A 10,907-nucleotide genomic window follows, 5' to 3' on the forward strand; every position below is an offset into this window, starting at 1 on the left:
GTGTCTGCCCTTTTAATCCGCAGGTCCTGGGCGTCTCGAGGCCACAGGAAGGCGCTACTCTACCTCCCACCGCCCCGGGCTGGTTTCTTAAGAAGGGGTGGGCAGGGACGCCGCCGCCGCTCTTCAGCCTCAGGCGGGCTGCTTAGCCAGCTCTCAGGCGGACCGGAGGCAGAGGAAGCCGGCGAAGCTCCCCGGGCCGCCGCGCGCTTCCGCCCGCCCCTCCCCCAGCACACAGGAACCAGCCCGGTCCCGGGTCCCGCGCTTCTCTGCTGCCCTCCACCGGGGGGGACTGCCTTTTATAGACGCTCCGGCCAATGAGCGCGCTCCTTTTCCTCTGCCCGCCCTCCCAGCCAATCGCCGCTCCCCTGGTGTAATCTTCGGCTCCTCGGCTGCTCTCGGCGATTTTCGCTGTTGCTGGCTTTTTCAGGAGCTGCTCGCTCGCAGCCCGAGACGCTGCTGCTTTTTTTTTTCCGGGTTCGGAGCCATTCCGGATGCTTTAGGCTGCCGGATGTCTGATCTCCGGATAACTGAGGCGTTTCTGTACATGGATTATCTGGTAGGTGCGGGGCGCGGGCGGCATGTCGCCTCTCGGATCTCGCGGTGGCCCATGGCCCCCTGCCTGGAGCAGCAGCCTCTCGGCTTTCTTTCTTTGGGATGGGATGCCTTGGGTTGCTTTCTCCCCGGGGCTGGCTCTGAGGGGCGGCGTCGGGGGAGAGGCCGGGCTGACAGGTAAAGGCGCGGAGGGGACCGGCGGGACTGCGGGAGATGGGGCCACGCTCCGCGCGCCTCTCCGCGCTCCCGGCGCAGGACTTTCTTTCCGGGGAAGCTGGAGTTTTCCGCTCTCCCCTTCACAGAACTCCAAGTGCTATTAAAGAGCCATAAGCAGAATGGCTCGCTAAGTGCCTGGCAGGTCCGGTCATTTGGTCGTTATTAGATCTCTAAAGGAATGACCTGGGTCGTGGCGGGATTTTAAAAACACATTACCAGAAAGTAGACTGGACTAAACCACATTGCAACCCGGCCTGAGCAGGATTGGGTAGGGACAGGCATTGCCCCACGGCTGTGGTTGTGGTGCACGCCGCTTTTGTGCCTGGTGTGCATGGTTTGGCAACCGGTTTGAGATCAGCCCCGTGCTGGGAAGTTTAGGTAGGAAAAAGTTTTTTTAGCACAGCGCTGGAACGGAACACTTAGACGTGTTTCTAGAATTGTGCAAGCCTTGTGTTTTCGTTCCAGAAATTGTATTTCCACAGAGCTGCCTGTTTGTGGTCAAGCAGATTCTTTTTGACATGAACCGTGTTCAATCCCGTTCAGTTTCTGCGTGGATGGTGTTAGAATGAACGGTTGTTGCCATGCAGTGCTGAAGTAGAGAGGTTAGAAGCGTCGGCCCTTCTGTCATCCTGTAGGACACATGGTTTTCCACTGCAGATTGGCCTGGCAGAGATTTGTCAGTGCCTTTCTAGGAATTACACTTCAGGCCGTACGGAGAAAGACTGAATACTCTTCAGACCAAGAAAGAGAGGGCTGCCTCGTAATGTTACCTGTGTATGAGGGTTTATTTAGGTATGTAGAAACCGGCAAGGATGGAGACCCGTTAGTGCACGACCTCGAGAACAGAGCCGAAATCAAAGAGTCTCAGTTGAAATTTGGTTTTGCTGTTTATGTATTTATGGCAGTGACTTCTGTCTTTGTCATAAAGAGGTGTTACCGCTGCGCCAGGTTAGGTGGGTTATCTGTAAACATTAAGTGTCCTTGTAGGTTGAGGATTCTCAAATATGTCCAGAAGACTATTTTGAAGGTTAAATGATTGGTTGATTTGTAGTTTATCCATATCATGCTATGGCTATGTCTTGTAATCTGCCCCACAAAAAGCCAGTTGGCTGAGAAAAAAAAAAATTACCAAATAAGAAGAAAGTATAGGGTACCTTACTTGTACTGCTAGTTTTGGATACTTAGTGATTCGGAGAGGAATTGGGGGGGGGGGTTCTCATGATCTGCTGAGACTGTTGTAGTACTTCAGCACATAGCTGTCTTTGAGGTACCAGGCCCACTAAAAGACCTGAGGGAAAACAGGATTACAGATTACTCAGGTTACCTTCCATGTAGATATGGGTTCAGGATAGGTGGATGAATATTTGTAGGTATAAGGTTACCCTGGGAGTTTAGGTCACTGTCACTGGGCCCTGGGTTTTACTCTTGACTTGGCCCATCTCTTTTACCTGTTTTGCCCTAGTGCCTTGTTTGGCTTTTGTATAAAATCATTGTTTTGCCACTTCAGAGTGCTTTCAATAATTCCCAAGTGCAGTGAAGTTAACTGTCCCATAAAAGTCATGGGCTATACTGGGGGTGGCGTGGGGGAGAAAACAAAGTCTTAAAGGAGACAGGTCAGGTTTTATGAGTGTGTTAGGTATCCCTGTGAAAACACGGAAGAAAGTCCTTCCCCACTAAGTGGACCGGAGGAAAAACAAAACAGACTCCCGAGTTCGAGAGGCTGCTTTACTGTGCTTTCTCGCTGACCCACTCGCAGAGAAAACAGTGAGCTACGTCGTCGCTCCATTCTCCCTGTCTTCTTGCATTTCTCTCATTTGCTCATGCGCCATCTTGACCTGGGATCTGTTTAAAATCCTGTTTCTGAAAAAAATACAGGATCGATTTCTTTGATTGGGCCTGGCATCTTATTAATCGATTCCTAAGTTCCGATATTTCCCTTCCAGGAGGGGCGGGGGAATGTTTTTTTGTTCCTAGTTGGACTGTAGGCTTTGCAGAGTGTACTAGAGTGTGTGCCCTCTTCATGCCCCCATCAGGAGTAATGTGTGTCCTCCCTCCATCCTTTCTTCTCTTTAGACAGTGCTCTGCATTTTTGTTGTTATGTCGGAAAGAAAAGCTATACATGAGGGGTCCACCATTGTCCTTTATTTGGGTGTTATCACTTAACTTATTTTATTTGGGGCAGAGTCTAAAGGAAGGCAAAAGGAGGTGTGTGTGCGTGTGCGAGTACGTGTGCGTGAGTGTGTGTGTGTGTGTGTGAATGCTATTTTTAACAACTTCTGATAGCATTGAAATGGTAAGACAGATGAAGGAAGCTCTCTGCTCTTAGAAGTTGCAGTTAATTTCTTGAATGTTCCTGTGACAGCTAAGGTGAAGGCTCTGCCGTCTTAATATTTAAGACGGAGGTTTTATTAATCTTGGTTCAGGGAAGAGGGATACCTGGCAAATCCTAAATAATTACACGTTACACCGGGTACTGTGCCTGGCTTGGTGCCTGGCATGGAGTTAAAGCCCAGGATTACACGCTGATGAATGGATGTGAGACAGGAGAGGTGATTCTGTTCTCTTCTGGCTTCTAAACTGAGGCAAGATAGTATCTGTTTGGATTAGGTATTTTGATTTTTGGAATGCAGGATGTATCTTTTACACTTAAGATGATCAAGATAGAATTTGTTTAGCAATTTAAACGTAAAAGTCTTATCTTTTCTAGATAATGCGGGTGTCATCGGAGGAGGTTATATCTCTTTCCCTTCTCTCTTGAGCAAGTTTATAAGTCATGCTTCTAATCAGGCAGATATATGGTTCAGGATTTAGCTGTCACCAACAGACAGCATGCCCCTCTCCCTTTGATGGGTTAAGACAATGTTCAGAGCTTTATAAAGAGAAAGAACAGGAAATAACTTATAATGAGGAAATGACACTAATACAGGTTCTCTAGAGTCACAAAATTTATGGAATGAATCTCTGCAGAAAAAAGGGAATTTATTGGAATGGCTTACAGACTGCAGTCCAAGCATGGCTAGCTGCGAATGGAAAGTCCAAGAATCTAGTACTTGCTCAGTGCCACAAGGCTGGGTGTCTTAGCTGGCTTGAATATGCTGGAACCCTGAAGTAATAGGCTCCAGTGCCAGAGAGGGAATGGAAATGCTAGCAAGGTGGCAAAGGACAAAACCTTTCTTCTTCCATGTCCTTGTATAGACTTCAGCAGAAGGTATGGCCCAGATTTGGATTAAAGGGCCTCCTGAGTGCTGAGGTTAAAGGCCTGTGCCTCTTCCTCCAGATGTGTGCATTGGTTCTCAAATAAAAATGTTAGCACATCATGATTATGTTGCTGACACTGTATTTCCTCTGGAATCACTGTTATTTGTATTATATGTAGGAATGCTTGCCTGCATGTTTGTCTGTGCACCACATGTGTACAGCATCTGCAGAGGCCAGAAGAGGGCAGGGCGTCAGATCCCCTGGATCTTGAGCGACAGTTGGGATCTGCCAGGTGTGTGCCTTGAATGGAACCCAGGCCTTCTGCAAGATCCATCTCTCCAGCCTTCTCGTATATTATTTAGTCCATTCAACAAATACTTATGTAACCCTACTTGTCCATGTTCCAGGAAGTCATGGAGAATGGACTACAGTGCTCTCCTTGGCTGCAGGACTGCAAGGGCAATGACTCTTGGGGAGCATGTGGAAGGACAGGTTGAAGATGGCCTATGGGGAGAAGGCAGGTTCTCACATGCTCTGTTGCTTTCTAGTGCGTGTCTCTATGGCGTGTGTTGCTTTGTGTTATTACAAAATGAAATGTGTCGCAAAGGTGTCACGTGTTTGATTGGTCTTAGATGCTGTCTGCTGTTCTTTGCATTTCTCTCTTATGCTTGGGAATTAGTAAGGTTAAGCTTTCTTTGGAATCACTGATGAACTTGGCCTGCTTTTGTTTGTTTGTTTGTTTTGTTTGTTTGTTTGTTTTCTTTTTTTTGAGACAGGATTTCTCTGTGTAGTCCTTGCTGTCCTGGAACTCACTCTGTAGACCAGGCTGGCCTCGAACTCAGAAATCCACCTGCCTCAGCCTCCCAAGTGATGGGATTAAATTGATCACAGGCTATACCTGCCTAAGGAGGTGTGTGTGTGTGTGTGTGTGTGTGTGTGTGTGTGTGTGTGTATCCCCCAAGTTTACACAGCTAGCAAGTTAGTGAGCTGACCTTGGGGCTCTAGGGCCTCCTCTTCACTAGGGTCTCCGTGTCCAAGCCATTCTCTCTAGTACAGGACAGGGATGCAGGCTCTTGGTGTTAAAAGCTGATGTAATACATGTTTCATGTAAAAACAAGTACCATTTATAGAAAAGGCTAGCTGGAAGATGAGTGCTCAGCCTTCTGTCTCACAACGCCTCTGGTCACTGAGGTGATCTTCAGACCCTGAAGTTTCATCAGCAGACACAGATGCGTCCCTAAGCATCATTACTGTCCCCTTCAGGGCCATTTCTGCTTTCTACTGCTCTGGGTCTTCTTGATCCTGTTACGGCCGCTCAGGATCTACTTGTTAAGTCTGTTGTCTACCTTTATCCAGTACAGCTTAGGAAATGAGGCTGACTAGTAGACACTAAGGCCACAAGCAGGCTATGGCTTCAGCAGAGGACATTAAGTCTAAGGGATTTGTGGTGACAGCTAAAGAGAGGGAAAGATAGCCATTATTTAGTGAGGATATGAAAACCTCCCCTGATATTTTTCGTAAATTGAGTAGTGATGAAGTATTGAGTAGCTTTTCATTACTTAAGGGTGTACTAGAGTCACATTTTATTTTTATAAATTTGGTTTTTGGCTCAGATTTCTGCCAAAGGTCAGGCGCTGTTTCTGTTGCTGGCTTTCTGACTGGCAAATTTCTGTTACACTGCAGGGGTTTACATGGAGCGATAGGGGATGCTCATGCCTGTGTTGATGTAGTCTTCCTCCTTTTTATATAGCAGTCCTTCTTTTTATAAAATCACTAGGATTCAATCATGGGGCCTCTACCCCAGTGACCTGGTCATGTCCTCTGAGCTCCATCTGCAGACACCAAAGTTGGGATTGAGTTTTCAACCTTTTAATATCATTGACTTGTGTCTTTGGGAATTAAACTCCTGTACCAGTTGGAGGTAGAGGCAGGGACCGGCTATTGTGGAGCCGGCAGCTGCTTTTTAGTTATTCCATGGCGTCTCCCCAAATGCTTCAGGAGTCAAAGAAGCTGCATTCTGGTGGATCTCCATCATGATCTTGAAATTCTTGACCTTGAGCAAGATGTTTTGCGTCTTCATTTTGTATTGATCCCTCAATGTCTACGCCGATCCTGACTTGCCCTGTTGAAATAGAGACACTCTTAGAACCTGAGCTGTAACCTGCATTCAAGCTGGTTCCCCCGACATCTTACTTCCTTTTCTAGCACTTGCATTCTAGCCTGGTACCTGGTAAAGTGGAGGCTGTGCACGGAGTATAGTGTGGGAGTTTTACGTGCATCATCTAATTCAACCATGTCCCAGTCCCGTTCATCAGCTGCTGCTTATAACAGATTATAACAGAAAAGAGGAGACTTGAGGCGCTGAAAGGTTGAGTATTTACTGAGATAATGCAGCCGGCAGAGAGGGTCAGGGCTGACATTTAAGTCTAGCTTGTTAGACCCCAGGCTCGTGCTTATAAACATGGTTCGATAAAGCTTCGCCGGAATAATAAATAACTGTGGAGGAGGTGCCCAGATACACCCCTGGAAATGGAAGGGTCACTTGTCACTTGATTGCTGCTGCTGTCGATTGGTTTCTTGGGAGGCCCTCTGGGAACTCAGGACTTGTGTGGGTGTGTGCCTTGAGGCAAGCACCTGCTCACACCTATTTCCTCCCCTCTTTTTTGCATAAACATTAGCTGAGGTTCTTTGACACGAAGCCCAACACACCTACGTGATCTCCAGTGACTGGCCCGGCCTCTTGAAAGGTTGAATTTGTAGGACAAGCTCCTCCGGTACCGTTTGTAAACTGGTTTGCTGGGAACTAGTCTGGCCACTGAACTCCGTCCGTCTCCTTGGGCCCAAGGACTTATCCTGGTGTTTCAGAGAGGGGATCCCTGTGGGTTCTCTGTCTGATAGGATGGTTGCTGATCTTGCTTCTAACTATGGGGAAGAGCTTGTGAGTGTAGAGATGCTTGAGGACCATTGACAGCAGTAGGGACAGCCTTATTGGTTCCAACCATCCTGGACTGATGTCCGGAGCTAAAAAAGGAAGTCGTGGAACCAGCCGTCTTTTGTGTCCTTTCTGCTTTACATCAGCAGGTGTAAGGTCTTGCATTTTTAACTTCAAAAGCTTTGTGCTTTTTAAAATCAGACAAACAAAGAAACAAAGGGACTTCCAGGCCACAGCTAACTCTCTTTCCACAGGTTGCTTCTCTGCCGCTGTCCCTAGTGACAACTTTGCAGAAGTTAGTGGGCCTCATTTCCTTGCCTCTTTAGGACAAACGATGGATGCTTAGATTGTTGGGAGTATTTTGTATGTTAGTGTTGGTGACATACCACTCTCTTGAAACCTGCTTTTAAACCTTCTCTGATGATCCTTCTGAGCTTAAGAAATGTTGCTTAGATCAGTGAATATTTGATTCATGTCTCTGGTTTTGAAGTTACCATTTTTTTTTGGGTGATCTGTAGAGATCTTACCTGCCTTTGACAGGTAAATGCACCAGTATTGGTCCTGAGAGGTTTGTGGTGTTTTTTTTTTTTTTTCAAAAGTCCACCAGTTTGTTTTTGAGTCTTGACGTCATTTTTCGAATTGCAGTCACACGTGAGCTGAATGTAGGTCAGGACTGAGATGATTTTGATAACATGCTTATTATTAAAAGCTCGGAGTAAGACACAGCAGAGCTCAAGGGGGAAATTGGTTCCTAGCAATCCAGAGACAGTCGCTGTGCATTTTAATATGTTGTCCTACAGTCTGTATAGACTACTTCACATAAGTCTAATCATCCTGGACTTACGATGGAAAGACTGTCTCATAACCTGCTGGTTTGTACTTACAAACTCTTCAGTTTTAATACATTTTCTTCTGCAGCATGAAATCTCTGCATTGTACTGACAATCAGTAATTCACTCACTAGCTACCTTTCCTTAAGATATCATGTAGCTCGGTGGGGTGGTGGCAGCCCAGGCCTCTAATCCCAGCCGTCGGAAGGCACAGGCAGAGGGATCTGTGTGAGTTCAAGGACAGCCTGGGTTAAAGGGCAAGTACTAGGACAGTCAGGGCAACCCAGAGAAACCTTGTCTCAAAAAAAAAAAAAAAAAAAAAAAAAAGCACACAAACAAACAAGACATGGCGTATTTCCTCTAGTTTTGGCTAAGGTCGGGAACACTGCCAGTGACATTCTATGTATTCTGGTTTCACTTTTATCACTGTGATAGCTAGAACACGCCGACCAAAAGCAGCTTAGGGGAGAATGGGTTTTTTTCAGCTTAGAGTCCCAGGCTGTAGTGTGTTGTTGAAGAAGGCAGGGTAGGAACCCAGACAGTGAACTATGGCACATCCACAGTCAGAAGCAGTGAGAAATGACTGTGCCCATGCTGCCTGCTGCTTCCTTTCAGCTAGCTTTTTTTTTCACTCTTAACACAAGTCAGGGCACCACCCACTGAATGGTGCTGCCCACAAGTGGGCTAGGTTTTTCTACATCAATTAACAATCAAGATAATCCCTGATTAGACATACCACAACTCCATTGAGATTCTCTTTCCAGATGATTCCAGCTTGGGTCGAGCTGATAGTTTAACCAGCACCACGTGTACACACTTGGGGTTTTTCCCAGAGTGAATTGTAAATCATAGTTGCATGATACTGTAATGTGGTGGTTTGAATGTGGTTGGCCCAGGGAGTAGTACTATTTGGAGGTGTGGCTTTGTTGGAGTAGGTGTGGCCTTGTTGGAGGAAGTATGTCCCTTTGGGGGTGGGCTTTAAGACCCTCATCCTAGCTGCCTGGAAGCCAGTCTTCTGTTTGCTTTTGGAACAAGATGTAGAACTCTCAGCTCCTCCTGTGCCATGCCTGCCTGGGTGCTGCCATGCCCCAGCCTTGATGATAATGGGCAGAACCTCTGAACCTGTAAGGTCGCCCCAATTAAATATTGTCCTTTATAAGAGTGCCCTGGTCATGGTGTCTGTTCACAGCAGAATAACCCTAATTAATACATACAGTGAATCTGAACTACTGAAGGGGACTCCAGTGTCAAAGAGGTTTGGGAAACTGTCAGAGCTAAACAGGTTCCTTTACTGTACAGCCAATAAACATGCTAATGTGCATGGTGATTCTTTAAAGGGAAATTGTTAGAGACCGTGTTCTTACTCCTTTGAGGGTAATTTTGCTTTAGGATCAAATCTGGAAAATAGAATTTTTGGCTCAAAGGTTACCTGTATTTTAAGGTTCTTGATATTGATTAAGTAATTTCATATTTGTACTGTACTTAGAATTGTTTCTGAATGCAACCAGCCACATTTTGTTATGATAAAGTATTGAAGTGAAGTTGGTGGTAGTGATGCTAATTACTATTGATGGAAAATTACTGTGTGTGCCAGATTCTGTGGGAACCGCTAAATAGCTGTCCGTCCTTTCAACTACCCTGTGAGAGTTGTGACAGCTGTTACTTCTTTCTCTATCTTTCTCTGTCTGTCTGTCTGCCTGTCTGACTCTCCTGCCTGTGTGTCTCTGTCCTGAGGAGACTAAAGTCCGAGAAGAGCTGAACAGTCATGACTGTCTTAGTTGCTGCAGGATTGGTGACACTATGTGTATGTAGCTTTTGTTAGAGAATAAAACTGAGTTTGAAGTCCGACCCAGATGTTTCATCTATAATCTGTGTAATATGAAGTATGTCTCAAATCTCATTCTATGCCAACAAAGAGGAATACTATAGAATAGTCATTAATTTACATGTTTTAAGAAATTATATTTCCAGAGTTTTATGGTTATTAGATTACCTATCTTATTTGAAATGATACTGATTGCTGCTATCTCCTAAAATGTTATTATCAGGCAGAATTAAAAGATGATAGCCAAATACTTCAGTCTATATATATTTAGAATGTACTTATTTCTAAAACTCCAAATATTGGAGGCCAGATTTAATACAAGTCAACCCGGACCACCAATTCCTCATTTGCAAAACTTGGATAATTAGAGTATTTGTGATAGTTTGCACAAGTAAAAACATTCAACCTGGACCACCAATTCCTCGTTTGCAAAACTTGGATAATTAGAGTATTTGTGATAGTTTGCACAAGTAAAAACATAGTCAATACATTTGAAAGTAGGTTTATACCTTATTCCTTTCATTTTTTTTTTGTTATTTTATGTACTTCCTGAAATAGTGATCTTTATTTCCATTCTAATTCGATGATTTATATACTATAAAATTACCTCTCACTTTTGTCTATAAGCCCTTTATTTTCTGGTGCTCTTGGGGACAAGGGATATACAAGTGTGTAAAAGACATTGGCTTCTCTTCAAGTTGCTCAAGAACTCCTGTGCAGTAAGAACCCAGCAGTTGCCTTTTGGGCTGCATAGTCAACTTAGAGTAGGGTAAAGGTACAGATGGAGCACAGTAAAAGAGAACTCAGTCTAGAGAGACCAGGAGTGCTTCCCAGGGGAATTCTTTTTAATCTGCAACATTGAAATGTAGTAAGGTTGGCCCAGTGACAGGCATTGCCAGGGCCAGGCAGGGGACAACTGTGCAGAGACTTGAAGGGCCCTGTATGACTGGGGGCAGAGTTTGGAGTAATGACTCCACCCAAAGCTGCAGAATCCAGCTATTGTGGAAAGCGTCAGAGAGATTGCCTGGAGTGACATGGTCAGACCTGGCTGTCAAAGATGCAGAAAGGAGAGCAGGCTGCGAAGCATCTCAGTAGGGAGCTGCTCTCCTGATCCAGGATGAGTGGTGGATTTCACAGTCAGGTGGGCGCAGAGGATTGCATGGGCCATTTCAATACATAAGAATCATCTAAGAGCCGGGCGGTGGTGGCGCACGCCTTTAATCCCAGCACTTGGGAGGCAGAGGCAGGCGGATTTCTGAGTTCGAGGCTAGCCTGGTCTACAAAGTGAGTACCAGGACAGCCAGGGCTATACAGAGAAACCCTGTCTCGAAAAACCAAAAAAAAAAAAAAAAAA

General features: G+C 45.6%; 1 protein-coding gene across 1 annotated transcript in view; it reads left to right on the forward strand.

Moving 5' to 3' along the window:
- Positions 1 to 416: 416 nt before the first annotated feature.
- The window catches only part of Arl15 (ADP ribosylation factor like GTPase 15), a 361,560-nt gene continuing 351,069 nt past the window's right edge, over positions 417 to 10,907 (forward strand). The window contains exon 1 of the mRNA XM_021208556.2: positions 417 to 556. Coding sequence (XP_021064215.1) covers positions 509 to 556 — 48 coding nt within the window. The 5' untranslated portion in view covers positions 417 to 508. The remainder of the gene's footprint in view (positions 557 to 10,907) is intronic.

Source organism: Mus pahari, chromosome 11 (genome assembly GCF_900095145.1).
Source record: "Mus pahari chromosome 11, PAHARI_EIJ_v1.1, whole genome shotgun sequence".
In the NCBI taxonomy this organism is placed as follows: Eukaryota; Metazoa; Chordata; class Mammalia; order Rodentia; family Muridae; genus Mus; species Mus pahari.